The sequence below is a fragment of the Balaenoptera physalus genome (genome assembly GCF_965194825.1).
Source record: "Balaenoptera physalus genome assembly, chromosome: 11".
Taxonomy (NCBI): domain Eukaryota; kingdom Metazoa; phylum Chordata; class Mammalia; order Artiodactyla; family Balaenopteridae; genus Balaenoptera; species Balaenoptera physalus.
In genome coordinates, this window is record NC_138896.1 from 2,113,297 (window position 1) to 2,140,572 (window position 27,276).

General features: G+C 48.7%; 1 protein-coding gene and 1 long non-coding RNA gene across 6 annotated transcripts; one reads left to right on the forward strand and one right to left on the reverse strand.

Annotated features, from left to right (window-relative positions):
- Nucleotides 1–459: 459 nt before the first annotated feature.
- Nucleotides 460–12,731, reverse strand: LOC309638297. The gene is made up of 4 exons (XR_014251061.1): nt 12,465–12,731; nt 6,601–12,117; nt 1,260–3,377; nt 460–545 (listed from the first exon to the last, which is right to left on the reverse strand). It is a non-coding gene; the product is annotated as an uncharacterized lncRNA (long non-coding RNA).
- A 212-nt stretch (nt 12,732–12,943) lies between these two features.
- Nucleotides 12,944–27,276, forward strand: NQO2 (N-ribosyldihydronicotinamide:quinone dehydrogenase 2). 5 transcript variants are annotated; one of them, XM_082413226.1, is made up of 8 exons: nt 12,945–13,099; nt 14,317–14,460; nt 15,990–16,154; nt 17,818–17,859; nt 22,123–22,253; nt 24,376–24,489; nt 25,381–25,482; nt 27,045–27,276. In XM_082413226.1, exons 2-8 carry the CDS (start codon nt 14,454–14,456, stop codon nt 27,219–27,221), a joined length of 738 nt encoding a protein of 245 aa, XP_082269352.1. In that variant the 5' UTR covers nt 12,945–13,099; nt 14,317–14,453; the 3' UTR covers nt 27,222–27,276. The 5 variants fall into 5 exon arrangements, with proteins under 5 accessions (XP_082269355.1, XP_082269352.1, XP_082269353.1 ...); XM_082413227.1 differs by lacking the exon at nt 17,818–17,859; XM_082413230.1 differs by lacking the exon at nt 14,317–14,460 and having other exon boundaries at nt 12,968–13,099.

A 27,276-nucleotide genomic window follows, 5' to 3' on the forward strand; every position in this document is an offset into this window, starting at 1 on the left:
TTTTTAATATTCCTGATCATAAAATTTTAAGATATAGTTAAGTAACTGAATAGAGGTTTCTCTCGCTCGCTCACTCTCTCACTTTTTCTCTCTCTCTTTTTTCTCATCTGGTCGGGAATCACCTGGGCGATCCATTTCTCAATGCAATGCAGAGCGAGATGAACAGAACCTGCCTGGGCGAGGGTATGCGAGGGTGCAGCTGACTCTGGCAGCCTTGCCCTGAGGCCCCAGGTCACTGCTGAAGGGAGCTGGAAGAATCTGCTTGAGGAGTTCAAGAACTGCCTCCTCAAATGCCACATTAGAAGACCTAGTGGCTTGACCAGAGCAGTCCTGATGGGGCCCTGTGGTGACGAAGCTGCTAAAACTAAACAAGCAAACAAACAAAAACTGTGGCGAGCAGGGCTCAGCTGTCCCGAGGCCACTTTCAGCCAGTCTGTGCTGCCTGGGGGGCACCAAGACCCTCCAGCTGCTGCCCCCCTGGCACGGGGGCTGGAATGGGACCTGCTTTACAGAGCAGTGGCCTTGGAGACCCAGGAGGGTGCCTTCTCGGCCAGGCTTAGTGCTCGGGGAGTGGGATGCCCTTGAAGACTCACTGGGTTTCCCACAAAGGGCAGGGGGTTTGATTCCAAAATGCAGGCTTGGGTACGTTGACCTGAAGCAAATAGATGGCCAGGTATTCTCCAGCAAAGATGAGTTTATTCAGGATCAGAAGAGAATTGCAACTCAGGGGCTCAACCACGGCAGCCACGTGCAAGTGCCCACAGGGCAAAGGAAGGAGACACTTTTATAGGCGGGACAAGGGAGGGGGCGGGCTTAGTAAACAGAGCCCCAGCCTTTCATTGGCTGAGTCCTGGCGGGAAAGAATGGGAGTCTTTCTTCTGTTGAGCTGGGCTGTCAGTGCAAGGGTGAGAGCTCCCCCTGCTGGTCTCCCGACTCTGTTTAACAAGTTTCCGTTCATTAATGTTTTACAGCTGTCACAGGACAAACGCCAAAAGGGACATGAGATATGCATTTTCATTATTCCTGCGCGGGGAGGGTGGTCAGAACATTGTCCTTCTTTTTAAACAAAGCAAGTGGTTCCAGTGTATTCTAGACTCCCATCCACCCCGAGGTAGAGAACCTCAGCCCCTCATCAGGAAGGAAGAAGGGCAAGGGTCGAGGGAGGGGCTCCATCATCCCCTCACTCTGCCGCTTTCCCCTCCCCCACCCCAACTCCCTCCAGCACACATGCTTCCTCTCCCTTCCCAGGGCCATCCCACCTCCCAGGCGATGTGAGACCTGCACGAGGACGCTGGGGCGCTCTCCTCCTGTGGGCTGTCTGAGCAACACCACGGCCAAGTCCTGGGGTCATCTACGGTGTTATTCTTGACGAACTTGATGTTTGCGCATCACCTTTAGTAACTTTATTACCTGAACCACCCAGCATTCATGAAATGGCAACCGTGACACACTAGCTGGTGCTGTGACTGTTTCATTCATTCCACAAACTTTTATTGAGCACCTACTCTATAGACCAGGAGTTACACTAGGGTCAGGTGACATCATGGTAGGAGACACGGTCCCTGGCCTCAGGATACCGGATAGATATTGTGAGATAATAGAAGAAATGTGTGTGGGAGTCTGCACCGGCCCCCGGCACGGGGCTCCTGCGCCCTTGTAAGTTCCTAAGTGATGAGAACATTAGGAGCCTCTTTTGTTCTAATATTTGGTCTTTGACCCCAGTTCCTGACACAGAGGTCCTGAAACCCTGGTAATTTCCTGGGTGATAGGAGTGTCTTTTGTTCTAATGAGGTGACTCCGGGTGGGCTCCTGGATGAGGGCTGCTCACTGGAAAGACCTACCCGTGATTAGAAGCTTGGAATCTTCAGCCTCACCACCGCGCCTTCTCTTGAGAAGGGAGAAGATCTGAAAAATGGAATTAATAATGGATCATGCCCACGTGAGGAAGCCTCCGTACGTAAAATCCCACTAGTGTGGGGTTCAGAGAGCTCCCAGGTGGGTGAGCAGAGCCACACGGGGAGGGTGACGCACCCCAACTCCAGGGCGACAGAGGCTCCTGTTCTCGGGACCCTCCCAGACCTCGCCCTGTGCATCTCTTCATCTGGCTGTTCATCTGTGGCCTTTGTCATATCCTTTAATAAACTGGTAAACGTTCGTGTTTCCCTGAATTCTTTGAGACACTCCAACAAATTAACCAAACCTGAGGAGGGGGTCGTGGGAACCTCTGATTTGTAGCCTAATCCTACAGAAGTTGTGGGTAACTTGGGGACTTGTGACCGTCCTCTGTGGGACAGGGAGCAGGCTTGTGGGACTGAGCCCTTAACCTGTGGGATCTGACACTGTCTCCAGGTACACAGTGTTAGAATTGGCTTAAATTGCAGGACACCCGGCTGGTGTCATGAGAATTGCTTGGTGTGGGAAAACCTCCCACACATTTGGTGACCAGAAGGGTCAGAAGTGAGGTGCTTTGTACGAGGAATAAAGAAGAGAAACATGGGAGGGAAGAACTGGGTTATTCCCTATTCGGGAAAAGACTGAACTGAGGTTTTTCCTTATACGGATATGCAAATAAATGACAGTTGATGTGGTATGTGCTGTAATGACGCTAAGCCTGAGGGGCAGGAAAGGGAGAAGCAGCTAGAAGTCTGGCTGGGGAGTTAAGAAGGGGTCCCAGAATCCATGACACTCAGCTGAGCTCTGAAGAATGAGGATGAGCCCAGGTGACACCCAGGAGGAGAGAATTCCAAACTAGGGATGGGGAAACTCACAAAAGTGCTCATGGTTGAGGAGACAGATAACCAACTATTGCTGGACCACTAAATGTGAGGCAGTTCAGGCTGGACACCTATGAAGGGGCCTCATCTGTCAGGCCAATAAATTCGTGTTTTATCTTACAGGCTGCGGAGAGTCCCTGAAGATTTCTGAGCTGCGGGGTCACAGAAGCAGAGTTATGCATCGGGAAGACGGCTCTGCAGCAGCGCAGGCAAATGGGATGCAGAGGTCGGGAGCGTCTGGGCCGCCATGCTTCAGGTGAAAGGTGGCAGGTGGTGAGCAGGGCTGTGGCCTGGGGTGGAGGGCATGGAAGGAAGAGCTGGCTAAGAAGAACTCGGGCAGGTCCTGGGGGTTGTTGGGTGGCGGGGGGGAAGGGGGACCTAGCATGATTTTCAGATTGCTCACTTGGACCAGCAGATGATTGGCCGTGATATTGCTCTGAAATTGTTTTACTTTTTCCTGGAACAAATGAGGTTAGCAGAGCGTGACTATAATCTACTGTTCCTAAGGTCGGGGAAAAACACAGGCAATATACATTTGCGCTGAGGAAGAGCATGTAACATCAGGAAAATCGTCTCCACTTAAAGCCTCTTTATTTAAAAAGCCTGACATGCAGGCTTCCCAACCTGGGGGTCCGGCTACGGGAGGAGGAATTCCTAGAGAATCAGACCTTGAAGCCTAGTGGGAATTGATTGCAGGACTTTGACAGGACTGGGGGAAACAGAGACCCCACTCTTGGAGGGCACACACAAAGTAATGTGTGCATCGGGACCCAGGGGAAGGAGCAGTGACCCTGGGGGAGACTGAACCAGACCTACCTGCTGGTGTTGGGGGGTCTCCTGCAGAGGCGAGTGGTGGCTCTGTTTCACCGTGGGGACAAGGACACTGGCAGCGGAGGTTCTGGGAAGTTCTCCTTGGCGTGAGCCCTCCCAGAGTCTGCCATTAACCCCACCAAAGAGCACGGGTAGGCTCCAGTGTTGGGTTGCCTCAGGCAAAGCAACCAACAGGGAGGGAACCCAGCCCCACCCATCAACAGTCAAGTGGATTAAGGTTTTACTGAGCTCTGACGCCACAGCAACAGGGAGGGAACCCAGCCCCACCCATCAACAATCAAGTGGATTAAGGTTTTACTGAGCTCTGACCACCACAGCAACAGTCAGCTCTACCCACCACCAGAGCCTCCCATCAAGCCTCTTAGATAGCCTCAACCACCAGAGGGCAGACAACAGAAGCAAGAAAAACTACAATCCTGCAGCCTGTGGACCAAAAACCACAGTTACAGAAAGATAGAGAAGATGAAAAGGCAGAGGGCTATGTACCAGATGAAGGAACAAGAAAACCCCCCAGAAAAACAACTAAATGAAGTGGAGATAGGCAACCTTCCAGAGAAAGAATTCAGAATAATGATAGTGAAGATGATCCAGGACCTTGGAATAAGAATGGAGGCAAAGATTGAGAAGATGCAAGAAATGATTAACAAAGACCTAGAAGAATTAAAGAACAAACAAACAGAGATGACCAATACAATAACTGAAATGAAAACTACACTAGAAGGAATCAATAGCAGAATAACTGAGGCAGAAGAACGGATAAGTGACCTGGAAGACAGAATGGTGGAATTCACTGCTGCGGAACAGACTAAAGAAAAAAGAATGAAAAGAAATGAAGACAGCCTAAGAGACCTCTGGGACAACATTAAACGCAACAACATTTGCATTATAGGGGTCCCAGAAGGAGAAGAGAGAAAGGACCAGAGAAAATATTTGAAGAGATTATAGTCGAAAACTTCCCTAACATGGGAAAGGAAATAGCCACCCAAGTCCAGGAAGCGCAGAGAGTCCCATACAGAATAAACCCAAGGAGAAACACGCCGAGACACATAGTAATCAAAGTGGCAAAAATTAAAGACAAAGAAAAATTATTGAAAGCAGCAAGGGAAAAACGACAAATAACATACAAGGGGACTCCCATAAGGTTAACAGCTGATTTCTCAGCAGAAACTCTGCAAGCCAGAAGGGAGTGGCATGATATACTTAAAGTGATGAAAGGGAAGAACCTACAACCAAGATTACTCTACCCGGCAAGGATCTCATTTAGATTTGATGGAGAAATCAAAAGCTTTACAGACAAGCAAAAGCTAAGAGAATTCAGCACCACCAAACCAGCTCTACAACAAATGCTAAAGGAACTTCTCTAAGTGGGAAACACAGAGAAGAAAAGGACCTACAAAAACAAACCCAAAACAATTAAGAAAATGGTCATAGGAACATACATATCGATAATTACCTTAAACGTGAATGGATTAAACGCCCCAACCAAAAGACATAGACTGGCTGAATGGATACAAAAACAAGATCCATATATATGCTGTCTACAAGAGACCCACTTCAGACCTAGGGACACATACAGACTGAAAGTGAGGGGATGGAAAAAGATATTCCATGCAAATGGAAATCAAAAGAAAGCTGGAGTAGCTATACTCATATCAGATAAAATAGACTTTAAAATAAAGAATGTTACAAGAGACAAGGAAGGACACTACATAATGATCCAGGGATCAATCCAAGAAGAAGATAGAACAATTATAAATATATATGCACCCAACATAAAGAATACTATTACACAGCAAAAAAAAAAAAATTAAGTACTTAGCAATAATTCTGACAAAAGCTGTGGAAAACCTGTAACTTAAAACTGTAAACATCACTGAGAGAAATTAACACCAACCTAAATAAGTGGTGAGATCTTATTCACTGATCTGAATAATTAACATCATTAAGATGTCAATTTTCCCCAGAAAGATCAATCAGAAGGTTTTACTTGTAGAATTTGACAAACTGATTCTAAAATTCAAATAGAAATGCAAAAGATCTAGAATAGCCAATCCACTTTGAAAAAGAAGAAAAAGTTGGAGGACTACCACTTTCTGATTTCAAGACAGATAAAGTTACAGTCTCAAAACAGTGGGTTATTTGTGTAACAACAGACAGATCAATAGAAGAGAATAGAAAGATTAGAAATACACCCACACAAATTTGGCAACAGATTTTTGACAAGTGTACAAAGGTAAATCACTGGAGAAAGGATAGTCTTTTTACATAGAGTGCTGGAACAACTGAATGGAACACAAAAGAACTTACTTTCATACCTGGAACCACATACAAAAATTAGTCCAAAATAGACCACAGTCCAACATGTAAAACCGAAAACTATAAAACTTCTAAAAGTAAACAGAGGAGAATTTTTTTTTTTCCTTTTTAGGAGAAATCTTTTAAACCTAGGGCCTAGGGTTAAGCAAAGATTTCTTAGATATGGCAGAGAATGCAAAATCCATAAAAGAACAAATTGATAAGTTGAACTTCATCAAAACTACAAACTTCTCTTTAAAATATTTTATTAAGAGAATGAAGAGACAAGCCACAGATTGGGATAAAATATTTTCAAAACATATATTTGCTAAAGGACTATTCAAAATATATAAAAAACTCAAAACTCAGTAAGAAAAGAAACAACTCCTCAAGAAATGGGCAAAAGATGTGAACATATGCTTTATCCACTCCCAAGTTTTTACCCAAGAGAAAAGAAAGATCAGGTTCATACAAAGATTTATACATGAAGGCTCACAGCAGCTTCATTTGTAATAGCCTCAAACTAGAAACAAACCAAATGTTCATCAACAGGAAAACAGATAAGCAAATAATGGTGAAGGTTTCAGGGGTGTACACATATGTCAAAATTTAGCTTGTTACACAATTTAAGTATGTCCAGTTTATTATAGATTAAATAAACTGCAATAAAGCTGTTTTATTAAAATAAAAAAAAAAAAGCCTGACATGAATTAAAAATGCACACACATGTCTTTGGGATGATTGCTCAATATCACAGCTTATAATTGATAGGGCTTTGCTCTGAACACTTTCCTACTTCAGGTTTAACCAGAAGGAAGTAGGTATGGAAGTGAGAATGAACAAACCAGTTTCCCTGGAACATAGTTCCCACAAGGGCAGGAGAAGCAGTTTCTTTAGAGCTTAGGTGAGAAAGAGTCAAAGGGAAGACTGAGTGGAAGGCTAAAATTTTTTAAATTAATTCTACAAGCAATAGGAAGACATTCAAGCTTTTGAGTATTGTGTGACAAAGAAAAGAAATGATTTAGAAAACATAATTACCCATGACATTTGGAATGGCCAGAATATGGGAAAGTCTATTGCAGGGAAATAAATTAATAAACTGTTACAATATATCATTACGAGGTGGTGTGGGCCTGAATTAAATTATACATAATTCTTAATTCCCCAAATTCCCCTCGCTGACTCCCCACAAACCAAATATCTCAGTTTAATGTTAACTTTTCCAAAAAAAGAAAAAGAAAAAAGAAAACCTCTCAACAAAGAAAAGTCCAGGACCAGGTAGCCCACTGGTGAATTCTAACACTGACGCTTCTCAAATTCTTCTAAAAAATTAAAGAGGAGGGAGGACTTCTGAACTCATACCCTGATATCAAAGCAAGACAAAGACATCACAAGAAAATAAAACTACAGGATAATATTCCTTATGAATACTGATGCAAAAATCCTCAACAAAATACTAGCAAATTGCATGCAACAAGATATTAAAAGGATTATACATCATGACCAAGTGGGATTTAGTCCAGGAATGCAAGGGTGGTTCAACGTAAGAAAATCTATCACTGTCATACGTCATATGAATAGTATAAAGAGAAAAAAAACACATGATCATCTTGTGAAAATGAAAAAAAGAAACCTCGTTTAAAACATTTATAGTCAGTTGATTTTGATAAGGGTGCCAAGTCCGTTCAATGCGGTAAAGAATATTCTCTTCCATGGAAGATGCTGGGACGACTGGATTTCCACACACAAGGATGAAGTTCTACCCTTACTTCACACCACATACAAAAATAATTCAAAATTGATGAACAACCTAAATACAAGGCTAGAACTATACAATTGTTAGAAGAAAACATAGGAGTAAATGTTCATGACCTTGGGCTTGGCAATGAGCTCTTAGATATGACACCAAAAGCTCAAAGCAAAAACAACAAAAGAATAAATAAATTGGATTTCATCAAAATTAAACATTTTTACGTGTCAAAGGACATTATCAAGAAAGTAAACGACATTGGAACATTGCAACATATGGTCCTTGCTGTTGTTTGCTGCTGCCTGCAAAGCTGAACAATTAGAGGATACAAAGAGCTGCTCATCTCAGCATGCCTTCAGTTCTCAGCTCCTTGGGAAATAGACTCCATTTTTATATAGTTTGTGGTTTTGATTTATGTTTTTTTTCTAATCTTATGAAAAATGAATAACCTCCTACTTCCCTACACCTGCTTTTAGCCCTATCACTGGGGATACTTCTCTATCATTCATTATCATAGTTAAAGGTGGGCTCTGGAGCCAGACTGCTTTGCATCTTTATTAGACTCTTTGGACCTCAGTTTTCTCATCTGTAAAATGGAAATAACAGTAGGAACTGCATTATGGTGCTGCTGTTGGGATTAAGTCAGATAATCCATATAAAGAACCTACCATACTGCTAGAACACAGTAAGTACTCTGTAAGTGCTAATGGGCATTACCCCATACCATTCTTATTTCTAATAATTACCTAGAAATATTAAGTGCTCTTTTAGCTTGTCCTTGAGTAGCAGGGAGCACTCAGTTCACATTCCCTCATCCAAGGTTCATTACTGAGTCATAAATAAAGTAGGAAGAAAAGTCATAGAACAGAATTTTGGCTTAATTATATTTGCAATTCCAGTGGTACAATCTTGAAAGTACCCTTTACTTCTAATTTTTAAGCAAACTTTCACCCATCAAACATCAGTGTGTACCATGAGAGCCTAATACCTCTAATCATACAGTTGCCAAAATGCTCTGATTGGTTTGGGGTGGAGAGAGGGAGTTTAAGGTTTGCTTGGGTCCAAGTATTACATGCAAAAGTAATTTTGAAAAGCATGTTAAATTTGCCAGTATTTGGTTGTCAACTAAATCTTAGTTAAAATATGAGAAGTTTTTGTTCTCATTTTTTAAAAATTTATTTATTTATTTATTTATTTTTGGCTTCGTTGGGTCTTCGTTGCTGTGCGCGGGCTTTCTCTAGTTGCGGCGAGCGGGGGCTACTCTTCGTTGCGGTGCGCGGGCGTCTCATTGCGGTGGCTTCTCTTGTTGCGGAGCACGGGCTCCAGGCACGTGGGCTCAGTAGCTGCTGCGCACAGCCTCTAGAGCGCAGGCTCAGTAGTTGTGGCGCACGGGCTTCGTTGCTCCGCGGCATGTGGGATCTTCCTGGACCAGGGCTCGAACCCATGTGCCCTGCATTGGCAGGCGGATTCTTAACCACTGCACCACCAGGGAAGCCCTGTTCTCATTTTTGATGTCAATTATTCATGGCATGACTGGCCATTTAACATCAAAAACCTGTTTAATCACAAAGAGCTTTTTACTTGAATCTAATCTCTAGATTACCATTTTGTTGGGACAATATCCACTTAAGACTTATTAATGCAAAAAGTCAATTCATAATATGTTGTCATTAGAATTCCAGCCACAGCTTTTGAGAAATCAAGATTGATCACTCTTGACAAGCAGCAGACCGTCCCAAAGCACCACAGGAAGTGAAAGTTCTCAGTAAACAAGGGTTTTGTAAGGAAATCAACACAATAGCTCATTTCCTAATGAAACTAGCAGGGGTCAGTGTCTTTTAGTTATGTTTGAGAAAAGCCATAAAATTGCCTCATGAGATTTCAGAGTTTGGATGATCTTCAGTTGGAGACAAAAGACACCTTGAAAACATAAAACCTCTGCTCACCCCGAAATGTCCAAAGAAACCTGAAAATATTCAGACAACCAGCATGTTCCTTGAACAAAGTCTGTGCCTCCAAACCACCTCCAAGGTCTTTTTCTTGGGAACTCAACAGCAAGGTAGAAGTAACAATAGAAAGGAACTAAGAAAAAACTCTGGTCAATTGTTTTTAGAGGAATAGGGCCAAAAAATAGTGAAAGGCAACCTACAGAATGGGAGAAAATATTTGCAAATTATATATCTGATAATATCCAGAATGTATAAAGAACTCTTATCATTCAACAACAAACAGACAAACAACCCAATTAAACTATGGGCAAAGGACTTGCATAGACATTTCACCAAAGAAGGTATACAAATGGCCAATGAGCTCAAGAAAAGATGCTCAACATCATTAGTCATCAGGGAAATGCAAAACAAAACCACAGTGAGATACCACTTCAGACGTTAGGACTGGTATAATAATAACCAAAAAAGCAACGTAACAAATGTTGGTGAGAAACGTGGAGGAATCAGTGGGAATATAAAGCGGTGGAGCCACTATGAAAACCAGTTTGGCAGTTCCTTAAAAAGTTAAACAGTTACCATATGACCCAGCAATTTCACTCCTAGGTATACACCCAAAAGATTTTTTTAAAGGGACTCAGATACTTGTGCACCAATATTTATTGCAGCATTATTCGCAATAGCCAAATGACCCAAGTGTCCATCAACATATGAAAGGATAAACAAAATGTGGTATATTCATAAAATGGAATTGTACTCAGCCATAGAAAGGAATGAAGCTCTGATACATGTTACGATATGGATGAACCTTGAAAACATTTTGCTGAGTGAAGTAAGCCACACACAAAAGGCCACCTATTGTATGATTCCACTTGTACGAAATATCTAGAATAGGCGAATTCATGGAGACAGAAAAAAGATTATATGTTACCAGGACCTGGGTGGAGGGGGGAGTTACTGCTTAATGATTACTGAGTTTCTATTTGGGGTGATGAAGAATTTTTGGAAATACAAATAGTGATGTTGCATAACATTGTGAATGTAATTAATGCCACGGAATTGTGTACTTAAAATGGTTGAAATGGCAAATCTTATGTTATACAGATTTTACTACAATAAAAAAAATAAGTATGTTATTGGGAAGAGTTTGTTTCCAAAAAGAAAGGGGATGCTGTTAGCAGAGGGAAAGAAAAGTCATAAAATAAAACCAAAAGTAACTACTTCTCTAGGAGAAAGTTCAGGCTACTTTGATTAGTCTTAAGGTAGCCCTCGATGTTAACGTTCATCTGAAACACAAACAGGGGGAGTTGGGGAGAAGAGGAAGTATACAGCTGGCTTAACTGCCCCCTTGCCTGGGATGCCTAAGCCTGTGCCTGCATTTGTTCACAGCAAGGGGAGCCCCTAGAGGCGATGCTTATTAAGCTGATGCTAAATCTATTTATCTCGTTTTAAGAGCACCACCTCCTCCTTGGACTCAGGATACAAATGCGGTTCCATCTTATTTGTTTGCAGTAAATGCCAGATTAGCAGGGAGTTCTGTTATTTCCCTTTGCCGGACGGTCTCCTACTGAATCAATCACGGGCGCTTCCACCATCCTGAAGGCCAAGGGAAGGAGGGCCGGGCAGCTGCCCCTGCCCACCGGCAACGCTCCATCCCCACCTGTGATTCCTTGCGCGGCCACAAGATGGTGCTGTCGCGTGGCGGACTTGAACCAAAGCGCGGCCCCAAGTGTTCCCTGCACCTGCTGGTTTTCAGAGGTGATGTCGCATCTTGGTCTCTCTTAGAGCTCAGCGCTTTCATTCCCACACCAAGGACTGGACGGCTCCCGGGCTGGTTCCAGCACCTGCTGCTCCGCAGTTACCGGGTCCTCCCACGGGATCCACACCACCCGGAGGTCTGGCTGTTTTCCTTATAGGTCCTCGTAGCACAAAAGACGCGCACACACCCCTCCCACGGGACAACAGCGTCACTCGCCCTCCCTGTAAGGAAGCCTGCCTTCAGTTATTTCAGAGCGCCTACACCTACCTTTCTTAGTTGCACTCATTTACTTTCTGTGACACAAAGATGATATGAGGAAGTCATCTCAGTGAGTCTCACAAGAAAGGGGGGAGAACAACCAGATTTCATCTTTGAGGACATTCTAATACATTCGGAAATGCCTCTACAACGTTTCCCTCGGATAAAGGTCATTCTAAAATGAAAACGTCCCCCAGGACCTCCTGGGCTCACAGGACAAGGTGGCCTCTCTCCTGCTGGCACGAGAGCATGTCACAGCGAGGCCATGTCCTCACTTCTGAACCCAAGGAAAACATCAGCCGCAGACAGACCCTGACGCTGGTGTGCAAACAGCAGCTGCAGTTATTTTCATTAGGAACATTACACAAGCGGGGAAAACCTCCCTTCTGCTCTATAGGGCCATCCCAGGACACCGGAAATCAAGGCAGAGCGTTTGGGGAGGGTCCTCGGGTGGGTCGCAGTGGCAGGTGGGCTACCAAATGAGGTGTTACAAGCCAGAAAGTGCTGGAAAAAGGGAAAAGGAGAAAATTAGCCCAAACTGCTCACCAGCACCCCTCGCCCACACATCCACAGGCTACGGTTCAGTACCTCTCTGCCTTCTAGGGGATCTCCTTGGCCTTGAACCTTCATCCTATGTGGTCTTTACCCAGCCTCCCCAATAAAAACATCTGGCCAAACCACAGTACAACGTCACCAATAGGATGCGGTCACACACCGAACATTCCCATCACCACAAGCTCCCTCTTATAATCACACCCGCCCCCCAAACCCTGGCAACCACTTATCTGTTCTCCGTTTCTAGAATTTCTCATCTCAAAAATGTTACATAAATGGAATCGTACAGGACGGACCATTTTGGGATTGGCATTTTTCGTTCAGCATAATTCTCTGCAGATTCGCACAGGCTGCTGGGTGCATCGATAGTTCATCCTTTTTATCGTTGAGTGTTATGCCGCGACCTTCAATCGTTACCCTGGACACCCGCCTCGGGGTGGAGGAGACGTGAGGCGCGGGCAGGGGCGCCCCCATCTTCCCAGCACTACAATCCCTCCAGCCGCCACCGCGCGGAGCCACCGGGTCCCGCTCGGACACGAGGGCCCGGGCTGGCGCCGAGCGAAGAGCGCGCGAGGCGGGGCTTAGAGCGGGGCGGGGCGGGGCGCCGAGTGCGGCGAGAGGTTGAGACTGGTCAGGCTCGGGGGCGGGGCGGGGAGGGGCGGGGCCGGGCTGCGCTCTGGGGCGGGACGGGGACGGGGCCGGGTCTAGGGCGAGGCGGGGCGGTGTTCGTGGGCGGGGGAGTGGGCGTGGCCAGGACTGCGCTCGGGGCGGGGCCCCGCTGGCTGACTCCCCGCGTCCGCCCCGCAAAGCGCGTCAGCGCGCCGACGTCTGCGAGTGCGTGGCCCGCGGGGCCAGAACGTGGCGTGGACGTCGGACGTTCTTCTGGAGGGAGTCCGCGTCTTTCTCTCGTTCTGGGCGCGCGCTGGCTGCTGTGAGTGTCCGCGCACGCCGGGGGGCGGGCTTGGGGACCCTTCCCAGGGCGAGGGTGTCCGCGGGTTCCCACTTCCCGCGTGCCCGAGGCTCCTCTTCTGCAAGTACGAGGCTGGGGCACAGGGTGAGTAGGCCCTTCGCTGCCCTCAGCCGCTGCCCTCCGCCCTGGACTCGGGCTGCGCTGACCCCAGCTGCAGACGGGAAGCGGGCAGCCCGGGGTCAGCGAGTGGGCGTCGCGGTGACCCGGCCTGGGCCCGCGGGCCGCCGAGTTCCGGCTCGGCCTCTGCCCCGCGTACCGTCCGGTCTGTACCAGGCCCTGGAACTCAGCTTCTTTAACTTTAGTCCCTGAGATTCTCAGCCAGAGAAATTCGAAAAGAGAGACGTGTACTCGGTGTGTGCTTCCTGCACGGCTATGCATAGTTCTAGGGGGGATGGAAAGAACCCAAGTGTAGGAAGAGAGAAACGGTCGCGGAGATTAGGACGAAGTAATGTACATCAAACTATCAGCCCATTTGATGTGATATATAGAGTTTAACCACCACATGGTTTTTTTTTCCTGTTGACCTGGTAAGTGTATAATTTCCAGGGAAGGGGTAGGTACCCCTGCTGTGCAGGGGCAGTAGGTAGGGGAGGTCAGTGGGGGAAGTGTTGGGCAAGTAGCCGACTTCTTGGGCCTCAGTTTCTTATTCTGTACATCTAGGAGAATTGACCACAGCGGGAGTCAGAAACTCAGTGGCCTCCAGTGGCCTGGCGGGTGATGTAAATAGGTAAACTGGGCCCAGCAAAGCAAGAGGGGAATGCATGCCCTATTGTAGGCATTAAAATTAAATGGTTTTTAAGCAAACCAAAATGTCTTTGGGCCCTGACCCTAGGGATCGCAGGACGAGGTGTCCCTGAGTCTGGAGTGACACTGATGACCTGTCCGAGGTGACCAGGTCCCATCACTCTCCTGCATAACGTGCGCCAACAGCTTTCTGTTAGGCTCAGGATAAAGTCTTTGCCCCTGTCCTGCAGACGCACCCATCTCTTGGACTGAATCTCCCACCATCCAGCGCTCTGTTTTAACCCCAGGTGCATCACGCAGGCGTCCTTGAACACCTGGCCGCTCCCACCGCCTGCCTTACCCTCGCTCTTCCCTCTGCCTGAACCTGTCTGTGGCTGTACCTCGACCTCTCCACCACTCTCCCCCCGTCCCTCAGTGTTTGTTTTCTCTTCTAGATTGTTGGGGTCACCGAGGAGAGTGATTGCTCCTGAGAGCCCAGGGCCCACCACTCCCAGTCCTTCCGTGCCCAGGGTTAACCGCAGACCTTCCTCTTGGCAGCGTCCAGAGAGAAAAATACCCATCTTCCTAGAATATGGCAGGTGACTATTAGCCATGGGGGAGTTAAGCTTTTTTAAAATAAAATTTTAGTTAGAAATTGAATACCTTGTTATGAAAACTCCAGACAGCACTGAAGCGTATAAAACTTGTTTATAATGTGCACTGCTGTCTGGAATTCTCTCATTTTGTGTTTTCTTACTGGTCTTATTGTCCATTTCAGCCTCATCAAAATCTAATGCTTATGCTGTCTTTGCTTTGTCTCCAGCCTCTGGGATGACCACCAGGACATAGTAGGTCCTCAATAAATAGATACTGAGTGAATGAGCCCCAAGAGTTACGATGGTTAAAGATTCAGCACGACTCACACACATCCCATTCTGTGACATCTTTTTTTTTCAACAAAAGATGAAAATCCTTTCATTTCAGAACATAAACATTCACGTTATTTTACACATTGCGTCATCCGTTAGGGTTTCTCAGCCTCGGCACTGCTGACCTTTGGGGCTAGATAGCCCTGTGTTTTGGGACCTGTCTGTACTTGTAGGATGTTTAGCAGCAGCCTTGGGCTCTGTCTCCTGTATGCCAGCCGTGCCTCCCTCTGGAAGTGACAGCCAGAAACGTCTCCAGACCTCGTGAAATATCCCCTGGGAGGCAGCGCTCTCCCCAGTTCATGTGTATCCTTTTTCCTATTAAGCCCCCAAGTAGAGTTCCTTTATAACAAATGAGTCTGAGGGGTTAAAATAAAACTGTTAATCATTAATTTCACTTGTGGGGTTCAACCTTTACACTCAGCTGAATGCCCCAAAGCTGTTTGCTTCCAACTGACGTTTATATTTTCTCCTTAAGGGCCTAAACAGAATAATATAAATCAAGAGTTTAAACATTTTGGTCTCAGATGTTCCCAGGGAAGATTTAAACAAATCCCCACAGCTGCCTTCTGGAAGAAATCGGTACCTAACCTCACAGAATCTTCTGAACGAGGACAGTACTGCTTCAGAGGCTGTTGGTGTTAATGACACAGCCAGGCCCTGTAACGCTGGTCTTCTTAGAGCCTCTTGCCCTCGGCCTCGCCCCCAAAAGCGGGACTTGATGCAGGCCCTGCCTCTCCCGTGGGACTAGGGATCTGATTTTTGATGTCTTAAGTGTCAGTTTTTGGTGGAGGGGAAGGAAGCAGAGCTGCGTGTCAGTGGCTGATGCCTTCCGACAAAGGGTTAGCACAAAAGATTAGTCACGGTAGTTTCTTACAATATTAGGCAACACGGCTAAAACTTACGGAGGATAAAACAGATTGGGCTTTTAAGGAACTCAGTTGTGTTACTCTTGAGGACTTGTAAGTTTACTCGTGTATTTGTGTGTTAGTAAACTCAAGTAATGATGAACTATGACATAATTAGATTTTTTTAAAAATGCTCATTGTTTTAAAACTGTCACCCATAAAAAGGGTTGGTCTTTCTTACTTAGCTTCAACCACGGTGATGCACCTACGTGTTTCATTGTCATTTTAGTCCTTGTTGAATTTTGACAAAGAGGAATTATTCTTCAAGAGAAATGGTTTCTTGTCCGGATTTAGGTAAGAAAGTGCTCATCGTCTACGCGCACCAAGAGCCCAGGTCTTTCAACGGGTCCTTGAAGGACGTGGCGGTGGCTGAACTGAGCCGGCAGGGCTGCACCGTCACCGTTTCTGATCTCTATGCCATGGACTTTGAGCCGAGGGCCACAAGGAAAGATATCACTGGTGAGTCATGGAATAAATGCTCTGGTTTTTTAAACTTTCTTCTTTGTGTGTGTCTTTTTACTGAGGTATAATTGACATAACGTTGTATTCGTTTCAGGTGTATAACATAAGGATGCGATGTTGGTATACATGGCAAAATGATGACAAGTCCAGTTAACATTCGTCACTGCACATAGTTTCACTTTTTTCCCCTCTTGATGAGAACTTTCAAGATCCACTCTTTCAAATACGCGACAGTCTTAACTGTAGTCACCATGCTGTGCGTGACATCCCCGTGACTTAGTCATTTATAACTGAAAGTTTGTTCTTCTGGCCCTCTTTACCTGTATTACCCACCCCCTCCAGCCCCTGCCCCTGCCCCAGGCAGCGACCAATCTGTTTTCTGTATTCATGAGCTCAGTTATTTTTTTGTTTTGTTTTTTAAGATTCCGCATATAAGTGAGATCATACAGTATTTGTCTTTTTCTGCCTGACTTATTTCACTTAGCATGATACCCTCCAAGTCCATCCACGTTGCTGCAGATGGCAAGGTTTCTTTCTTTGTGGCTGAATGATATTCCATTGTGTTTATATATCACCTTTTCTTCATCCACTAATGGGCATTTCGGTTGTTTTCGTATTTTGGCTGTTGTGAATGATGCTTCAGTGAACATAGGGGTGCAGATATCTTTTTGAGTTACTGTGTTCCTTTTCTTTGGGTAAATACCCAGAAGTGGGATTGCTGGGTAGTAGCTCTATTTTTAATTTTGGGGAGGAAACCTCCACACTGTTCTCCATAGTGGCTGCACTTTACATTCCCACCAGCAGTGCATGAGGGTCCCCTCTTCTCCACGTCGTCACCCGCACTTGTTGTCTCTTGTCTTTTTGATGATGGCCATTCTGACCGGTGTGAAGTGATATCTCACTATGGTTTTGATGTGCATCCCTGATGATTAGTGATGTTGACATCTTTTCACATGCCTGTTGGCCATCTGTGTGTTTTCTTCGGAAAGATGTCTGTTCAGATCCTCTGCCCATTTTTAAATCAGATTGTTTGGGGGATTTTGCCTTCTTTGTAATTTTTTTTAAAAGTTTGAAAACAAAAAAAGTTTGAAAACAAAGGTTATCATTGCACATGATGGAGAATTCTCAAGTCAAAAAGGTCTCAGTGCAAGTTCTTTCCCCTGTCCCCAGCCACCCGGTTTCTCTGCCCCCAAGGAAACCGTGTCACCCGTTACCTGTGCATCTTTCTGGAGTGAGTCTGCGCTATCTCTTGATGTACCTAAAGCAATTAAGGGCATAGCCTCCATTTTCTCTCCACTTTTTAAAAAATGGGAACATATTACATATGTTGTTTTGCATGTTGCTTTTTTTCTGCTGCGAAGTCCCCCATTGTATAGAGGAGGCATGGTTTAAGTAGCTGCCACTAATGGGCATTTTTGGTTGTTTCTCACTTTTGCTGTGATAACAGAGCTGCAGTGCACAGTCGTGGCCATATGTGTTTTCCTGTCTGTGCAGGTATATCTAGAATGGAGTTGCTGATCAGAGGGAATGTGCGTTTTGAATTTTCGTAGATAATATCAAACTGCTTTCTGTAGGTGCTGTGCCAGTTTACGCCCAGCAGTGTTTGCAAGTGCTCATTTCCTCATTTTACCAATTTTTTTGATAATTGCCAATCTGACAGGTGGAAAAATGGTCCCTGAGTACACAGTTTTGTATATGAATTGTAAATATATTTTTACCTATTTTTTTTTTAGTCCACATTACTGTGGTGGCTTTTTTCGTGCAGAATGTCATTTACTTGTGCTTAGTTGGCTTTTGACCTGTGTGTTTTGTGTCGTGAAAAGTCTAAGCTTATTTTTTAAAGGTGTTATAGTTTCTTCTGGTATTTGACAGGCTCCACTTTTTAGAGTTAAGTACGTTCTCTATTCAGAGTTTACTTTGGTGTATGATGTGAGGTGTGGGTCGTTTCTCCCAAGTACTTACCCAGCTCTCTCGTCACCATTTGTTACATGATCCAGCTATTTGCCCCAATTTAAAATGCCACCTTCATTGTGATCTGAATTCCCACATATGTTTTATTCTCTTCTAAACTTTGTATTCTGGTTTTGTTTTCCTATCCATGACTCAGTACCACATGGCTTTAATTATTTTGGCAAATAATTTATTTAATATCTGATAGAGTTAGGTCACCCTCGTTTGTCTTATTTTCTATTTTTTTCTGACTAGTTTTACTTTTCCATAAAATCTTTTGGGTTAGCTTTCCAGATTGTCGACTGAAAAAAAAATACACAACGTGAGAGCTGTGAGTTAAGTTTCATTTGGGGCAAAATGAGGACCATAGCCCAGGAGACAGCCTCTCAGAGAGCTCTGAGGAACTGCTCCGAAGAGGTGAGGGGGGAAGTCAGGATATGTGTGATTTTGGTGAAGCGGGTACGTGCAGTTGAGCACACAGTTTGGCAGAAGGTTGCTGCTGGTCACGAGGAGCACATGTCTCCGTTAGTGATGTTAGTGCTTTTCTAGATACGAAGAGGTGCAAGAATTGGGCTCATAAAATCTTCTCCTGGAAAGATCTAAATCTCTGAAGGCCTGTTCTGCCAGTTTTTCCGGGAGCACAGGGCGCCTCATTCCTGATCTCCACCCTGAACTCCTTTCAGGGCGTGTTGAAGGTCAGTGGTCACAGCAGTTTGTGACTTAATCCTTGTAGAGGCAGGTGGCAAGTGCCAGCCTTTGGGTGGCAAGATTCAGAAGGTAACAGATGATCCTTTTATTGAGGTCCCATTAAGTTTACAGATGACTCAGCCTCGTAAAGTTCTTTCTGTTCGAGTGACAGGCGTGGCTCCTCATTTGCTCATGTGCTCTTGCAACCTTCCAGGTCTGTTCACGAGTTTTCTTCATGCAGCTCTCACATAATTCTTACTAACTGGGTTTTGTTCCTCTGTGTCAGCAGTGCCCAGCCTTTATGGCACCAGGGATGGGTTTCGTGGAAGACAGTTTCTCCATGGACTGGGGCGAGGGATGGCTCAGGCGGTAATGCAAGCGATGGGGAGCGGCTGTAAATGCAGAGGAAGCTTCTCTCACTGGCCCGCCGCTCACCTCCTGCTGTGCAGCCCGGTTCCTAACAGGCCGAGGACGGGTACCAGTCTGCGGCCAGGGGGTTGGGGTCCCCTGCTCTATATGGAGAGGACTAATTTGTGTGTGCGTGTATGTGGCTGCTACTAATTTTCCTACTGTTTGTAGTTTTCAGCTGATTCTCTGGGGCTTTCCTGATATACAGTCAGATCACCTGCAAATAATGATAATTTCACCTGTGGTTTTCCAGGAATTTTAATTTTAAATTAATTACCTTTAATTTCCTTCTGTTTGCTATGGGGTTAACAAGATCCCCAGATTTAGTATTCAGTGCTGATGGTAATAGCTGACATCCTTGTCTCTTCTTGTCTTCCCTTCTTTTTTTTTAAATTTATTTATTTTATTGATTTATTTTTTTGGCTGCGTTGGGTCTTTGTTGCTGCGCGTGGGCTTTCTCTAGTTGTGGCAAGCAGGGGCTACTCTTGGTTGCGGTGCGCGGGCTTCTCATTGCGGTGGCTTCTCTTGTTGCGGAGCACGGGCTCTAGGCGCGTGGGCTTCAGTAGTTGTGGCACACGGGCTCAGTAGTTGTGGCTCACGGGCTCTAGAGCGCAGGGTCAGTAGTTGTGGTGCACGGGCTTACTTGCTCCGTGGCATGTGGGATCTTCCCGGACCAGGGCTCGAACCCGTGTTCCCTGCATAGGCAGGCGGATTCTCAACCACTGTGCCACCAGGGGAGCCCTTCCCTTTTTTTAAAAAAACAATATTTATTTATTTATTTATTTTGGCCGCGCGGGGTCTTAGTTGCGGCATGTGGGATCTAATTCCCTGACCAGGGGTCGAACCCAGGCCCCCTGCATTGGGAGCATGGAGTCTTGCCCACTGGACCACCGGGGAGGTCCCTGTCTATTCCCTTTTAATAAACCAAATAATTCTTTTCACTGAGCCAATAGCAAAGCAGGGACTGGGGAGATAGAGAGTATTATGTGGAGGAGCCACTGGTTTTCAGTGAATCAAGTGACACAAGCTCTTTGTATAGAGTATCTTAAATGTGGTGAACAGGTGGGCAGAGGGTGAAAACAGCAAGCCCCTTCACACGCCCTCCTGGTCCTGCATGGTTCCCAGGGACAAGCAGGCCGAACTTTGTGGTGTGGGTCATTGTAGATCTTACTCCAAATATCAGCAAAATGCATATCTGTGTAGAGCTTAGAAACTATAGATACAGATGTAAGTGGGGATTTGCTTTATTCACTAGAGCTTTTGGGAGTCTTTTTAATGACTGCATGGCACTTCATGGTACCTGCTGTAACTTACCAGTTCCCCTGTTGACTTAGGCTTACTTTGTCTCCAGCTTTCGTTTCAAGCTATGAGTCAGTATGTTTCCATGGCTCTGGCTTCCCTGTCTTACTAAGAAAGTCCTCTCCATACCCTCACTTATAAAAATATTCTCGTTTTCCCATGACATTTGGATACCTTTGCTTTGATACTTACTTTTTAATTTTATCTAGAACATACGTGGCCCATGCACATTTTATTGTCCATGTACCATTATCAGAAGCACCCAGTGTCCTCTGTGGGCGCCACACCCGGTGGGCGGCAGCCTGCCTGAGACACAGGCTCTCCTGCTCAGGGTCTCTGGTCGGTACAGAACCTCATGCACAGAAGGGTCCCAACAGGTGCTTTGAATGAAAATGAACCCCGGGGAGGCTGAGGGAGGAAGCAGAGCCCTGGCACGTTCTCAGCTGTGGCTGCTGAAGGGCTGGCCTCTCCTTGGGCTCCTCTGCAGGCCGCGTGCTGCAGGGGCGGCACCTGGGCCTCCCGTCGTCCCCTCTGCTGCCATGTGGGACCCGTGGCCTTGAGCTCGGCCCTCAGCCTCCACCTCCTCTCTAGTCGGTCGGAATTAGCCAGCCTGTCGGGTTGTTACGAACATAGCAAGGTGATGCTGCAGAGTCTGGCGTGGTACGTGGGGATCCTCAGCCATGGGCGACTGTTGTTAACACTGATCAGCGCGGCTGGGTGAAGCATGCTGCTTGAGGAGAACCCGCTGAAGGCCTAGGTCAAAGTGTTGACTTGGCTTTCAGCCTAGTTATCGAGGGTTAGGGTTAGAGGGTTAGGGTTAGGGTCAGGGTCAGGGTCAGGTGCTGCAGGTTCCAGCCCGACCCCTCCCCCCCGCTGCTGCTGCCTGAGCCCCTCCCCTACCAGGCCTTCTCCTGAATCGCTGAGGCCACAGTGAGCTTTTCCAGAGCTGAATTGGAGCATTCACTATATACGTGGGGAGCAGCCCCCTGTGTGCAGGAGAAGCTTAAGCCCCTCGGCCGGGCTCACAAGCCCCGGTCCATTCCTGCAGTCACGCCACCTGCGGGCCTCCCGGCCTCTCACCGCAGGTTCTCGGCTGTGCTCCCAGGGGCCCACTCCTGGGCTGGCCAAGTTTCCCCGTCTGCGTCTTCTGCCCAGAAGGTCCCCCGCTTCTCCAGGCTGCCTGAAACTCCTACTCCGTCATCAGAACCCTGTTCACCGACTCATCCCCAGGGTGCGCTCCTAACCCGCCCCCGCAGAGCTGGCTGCAGCGCTTGTTGCACACGCAGAGTGAGCCCCCCTGCTTCTAGGCTGTGGGGGGTGAGGCCCGTCTGCCGTAACGTTACACCGAGCTGGCTGGGTGGTCGTGTTCCGTGTGTCATCGTGTGGTTACTCATCCACCTCTCCTACTGGACTTGAGTCCCTTAGGGGAAGGTAAGGACGTAGCTTCCTCCCTTTGCGTCCACAGTCTGAGCCCAGGGCCTGGCGCGTGCTCAGGTCTCCGTGACTGCCCGGTGGCCTGCTGGGGGTGGGGAGTGACGTCCAGGCAGCAGTGGCGCCGGTGGGATTGGCGGGATGGGCCGCGGCTGCCCCCTGGGCGAGAACCCCTGTCCTGTTCTTCCAGGCGCCCTCTCCAGCCCCGAGTTCTTCAGCTACGGTGTGGAAGCGTACGAGGCCTGCAAGAAGAGGTCTCTGACCAGCGACATAATCGCGGAGCAGGAAAAGGTTCAGGAGGCCGACCTAGTGATGTTTCAGGTTTGTTTCCCCTCGGATTATGGTAACGAATTTGGTTTGTCCTGTGTACAGAGTCTTTCCCGGTACTGAGTTCACGCTCCTGGCGGTGGTGCTACGATCTGCGCGCTTACTTCTGTCTCGTTGGGTCCGGAGACCCAGGGAGCCCATACCCCCCGTTCAGATCCTGACCCCCACGTAAACAGCAGGGATTTCCCTTTAGCCTGTGGTCCCGAAACGTCCGACCCTGCAGAAGGTTCTGCCTTCGTTCTCTGGTCCCCAGCCCGGGAGGTGCGGGGCTGCATGGAAACCAGGTTTGTCTGCGTGGGTGTTTGTCAGAGTGCTTTGGGCCAGATGCAGCTGCTGCCTTAAGTATCCTGGTCGTCAGGAGGAGGATCATCTCCCCTAAGCCCCGTGGGCGGCCTCACCCCCCTACCCTCGCCTGGTGCTCACTCACCTTTGTCCCAGGCAGGCTTCACTGCACGAGAGCTGCCCAGGACGCCATGTCCACGGCCAGCCAGGCGGGCGTCATGGCCGCAGAGTAAATGTACTTTTGGGGAATCGTTGGGTGGATAGAAATCCAAGTCAGGCCAGGAGAGAAGGGGATTTATCGTAAGGGCCCTGATCACTTGGGTCCCCGGAACCCGAGGACAGGCCGTGGCGGGCTTCAGGGCAGTGGCACGGGGTGTGGGTGTCTGCTCCCTTCCCCATGGCAGCTGCTCCTCTCCGATCTGGCTGCTCTGCCTCTGCCCCACACCACTAGATCCAGCCTCCCAGGAGGGGATCTCCTGGGTCCACATCGTCTCTGTTTTCCAACCTGCTGAGGGGCGGGGCGGGGCGGGGGCGGGAGAACAGGACCACCCTTGCGGTGGGCGCAGAGCCAGTTTCCAGACACAGCGCAGAAACGCCCCATAGACTACACCTGTGCACGCGGAAGCGGCAGCCCTGCGTCTGCCCGCCCCGCTTCCCCGCGACCTTGACTCCGGGTGTGGTCCAAGTGCGGACCTTCTTCCAGCCTCCTTATACCTGAGTGCCCGAGGTTTACCACCGGCACGCTGGTAGTCACGCAGGGCCATGCAGCCGTGTGACGATGGCCCAGCAGTCCGGCCCCTGGTCCGAGCAGAACCCCACGCAGCTCTGTCTCCCCTCCGCTGCGGGCTCCTGGCTGAGCACACGGAGCCCAAGGCTCCCTCCTCCCCCTCCTCCTCCCCTGTAACTGGAAGGTGAACACCAGCCAAGGCCTGTTCCCTCTGTGGGAGTCTTTCTTTATTCCTGCCTCTTTTCACCTGTCTTCTCCCCATCCCCACCCCTTTTCCCCGTACTCTGCCCAGAGCCTCTGCATGTATGTTTATTTTTTTTTTGCTCAACACTAATAAAAATGTCATTCACCACGACCACTGCTACTGTGACCATAGCTCACCACTCACTGAGCATTTACCCTTTTCTGGGCACTGTGATGTGTCATTGACACTCACCACAGTGCTGTGAGTGTTTTGCAAATCAGGCTATGGAGGCCCAGAGAGGTTAAGTAACTTGCCAACGTCACACAGCAGTAGGTTGTGGAGCTGGGATTTCAGTGCCAAGTCCTGAGTTAGATTTATAGTGAAAGCACGTGAAACACGGGCTTCCTTCTAGCTTTGGTAACAGGTTATTGCATGTGTTCATCTCTTTTCATTGACGATATTGTTGGATATGGTGTTAGGGCTTCTGTGGGGACCAGAGTGGACTCCAGGGAGACCGTGCTGCTGGTGTGTGGAATCTGAGGAGCAGACTTCTCAGAACCTACCCCAGCCCGACTCCCAGATGCGTGTCTCACCCCTGGGTGGGGAAACGGGCAGACTCTTTCCCACACCCTCGCTCTGGCCCTGTGGTTGGGGGTCAGCACCGCCCGGCCCACTCGGTCAGGGGCAAGCAGTCGGGGACCGTCACGGGGGCGCAGCGCCAGCTGTGACAGCGACCAGCACGCTGTCGGCCCTGCCCGCCCCGCCGGCCGTCACCGCCACACCGCGCGCCTCAGAGAAGGGGGAGAAGCCTCCCCGTCGTGTTGCGGACACCTGCCTGCCGGGCCCGGGGAGGAGGCTCCCCTGAACGCCAGGCAGAGGAGCGCGGAAGCGACCCCAGCACTCCCTGCCTGCCCCTCCCGCAGTTCCCGCTGTACTGGTTCAGCGTGCCGGCCGTCCTGAAGGGCTGGATGGACAGGGTGCTGTGCCAGGGCTTCGCCTTCGACCTCCCGGGCTTCTACGACGACGGCCTCCTCAAGGTACGGCCCGGAGAGGGGCGGCGTCCGTCGGGGCTGGAGGGGGCGTCTCAGCAAGTCACTCCCAGTTTGCATTTTTTCACCAAACACTGAACGCCAGCTGTGCGCAAGGCCCCGTGTGGTTACATGGGCGAGAAAGCATCGTTCCCGAGGTCGTGGGCTTTTCTTCCAGCAAAGGATACAGAGCGTCCACGCCCGTCTGCGTGGTCAGCCAGGGAGGCCTGGGCTGGCCTGGGGGCGGCTGCCGGGGGGCACCTGCTCCACGATGCGGGCTTATAGCTGGGCACGCGCCAGGGCACCTCTGAGCGTCACGTAACCACCTTGAAAACAGGATAACGTCTCGCCCCCAGGGAAGAGGTTGCGGGGAACCTGGCAGATGCACGGGACGTGGTAGCTATGGATTTCCTACTAAAACAAATGACATTTTAAATTCTGAGATCCTCAGAAAATAAGTGCATATAAAGAAAACACTGAGTCATGAGATCCGTCTTGGACTTTGAAAAGATGCCACCCTTTGCTGAGTGGCCCCAGGAGCCGGGCACCGCGGGCGGTACCATTTGCCCTCCCAGCCGCTCCGAGGTCTGGCCTCGGCCTCGTCCACTCCTCCCCTGCGTCCCTGAAGCCTGCTCTCCAGCAGCGCCGGGGCCTGTCAGCTCTGTGTGCGCCCCGTCCGTTCCTCTGGTTGTCCCCTGCTCTCTCCATTCGATGTAGCTGTCACCTGCAGCTGGGCTGGACGGAGATGGGAATGTGTGTCTTTCCATCAGGGAAGGGTGCAAGGGAGCTGGCCTCGGGTTTTCCCTCCCGGTCATTATAGACCTCTGGGCTGGAGTCACAGTGGCCTTTACTGCCCTGTCCTTTGGGGTCGCACCAGGGCGTGTGCTGTGTCCTCTGCAGGGTAAACTGGCCATCCTGTCCTTAACCACGGGCGGCACAGCCGACATGTACTGGAAAACTGGAGCCAGCGGAGACTTCCGATACTTCCTGTGGCCCCTCCAGGTACGCCACACCCCTCCCTGCCCCGCAGCTCCCCTGGTACAAAGGAGGTGTGACATAGGCCTGAAGGCCAGACCGTTGTGACTTCCCTGGGTACAGAAGTGGCAGCCTCTGCCCTCTTTAATGATTTACTTGGCAACACTGGAAAGGCTGGCCGATGAGGAAAACACGTGTTATCAGGACAGCTTCTGCCGTCGTTTGGGCAGAGGCCAGGCCAAACCTAGTTGGCTGGTGTGCTCTGGGGTACACAGGAGCCCCACGGTGGCCCGTGTGTGTCACGACTCGGGAGGGTAGAGCCATCCACACTCTGGCTCTGCTTCCTGAGGCAGGATCGCCTGGAACCCTGGCAAGAGGCTCCCCGGCCCGCATCCGACAGCCTCGTGAGTGGGCACGTCTCCATGGAGCCAGGGGCTGGGCGCCTCCCCAGAGCCCACCCCCCCTCCAGGAGCCCAGGACTCGGCTCCCGGCCGCACTCCCAGGCGGACGCCGGGCTGCCTCTGCGCCCTGGGCGCGGGGTCGGCGAGGACGGCGGTCAGCGGAAGCGCCCTGGTGAGGGGCAGAGCCGAGGAAGGGAACTGGGGGCCCTGGGTCAGCCCCCGTGTCCCGTAGGGAACTCCTGGGAGACCCAGCGACCTGCATGGAAGCTGCCCATCTAGGCTGTTAGGGATGTGTGTTGAGCTCGGAAGAGACCACGTAGTTCAGGGTTTGTGAGCTTTAAAAACGCAGGCGGTGGTGTGGGTCCCAGCCTCCCACCACCTGATGGGGCAGGCCTGGACAGGGTGGGGGTTTAGGGAAGGAGTGCAGGCGGAGGACAGTGATATTTCTAGAAAAACGATCTCTGAAAGGAGACGGGGTAGTCATCCCGTGCAGTGCTGCTCAGCTGCGGAAGCCCGAACTCCCTGTGCAGAGGCCGTGGGGCCGCCTAGGTGCCGTGAGCCAGGCTTAAATTTCTGCTTTTAAAATATCTTCACCTTTTTTTCAGTTTGCAGAAGTACATATCATAGAAAAAAATGAGATTATAAAATATAAAAATAGTCCCCTTAATTCCTCCCTTAAAAGTAATCACTTTCAATGATTTGATGTATTTCTTTACAGCCCATATATATTTTTAAATATATACTTTTAATGATTAGGCTTATCATGTTTATCTTTTTACATAAACAGTGTGCCACAAATACTGCTTCACGTTTCTTCTTGCTGTTTACATTTAATGCATATCTTGAACAGCCTTCCATGGTGGCACATTGTAGCTAAAATAACCTCATTCTAGAATATTCCATCGCATGACTTGCCATAATTTGCCTAACCAGTCAAAACCGTAAACTTTAGTGTCTGACTCAACAGCAGAGATTAAAGATTAATGTCAGTTATCAGAGTAGAATTTGGAACTTGCCGCTGCCCAGCACTCTTCGCCTCCCTGGTAGCGGCCGTGTCCTGAGGTTCTGAGGCATTTCCGTTGTTTTCGGTTAACTGATAGCATGAAAGGTGTTCTGTCCCCTTTGGTGACTGGATGGATGGCGTGTGCAGGGCGGCTTCTCATCGCTCTCCTTTCTTTGCGGCTGTAGCACGGCACGCTGCACTTCTGTGGATTTAAAGTCCTTGCCCCTCATATCAGTTTTGCTCCTGAATTTGCATCAGAAGAAGAAAGAAGGGGGATGGTGGCCTCCTGGGCGCAGAGGCTGAAGACCATCTGGAAGGAGGAGCCCATCCCCTGCTGGCCCCCCTGGTACTTCGGGCAGTGACCTCGGGGCCGTGCTGGGAGGTGCTGGTGTGTGTAATAAACGACGGCACAACAGA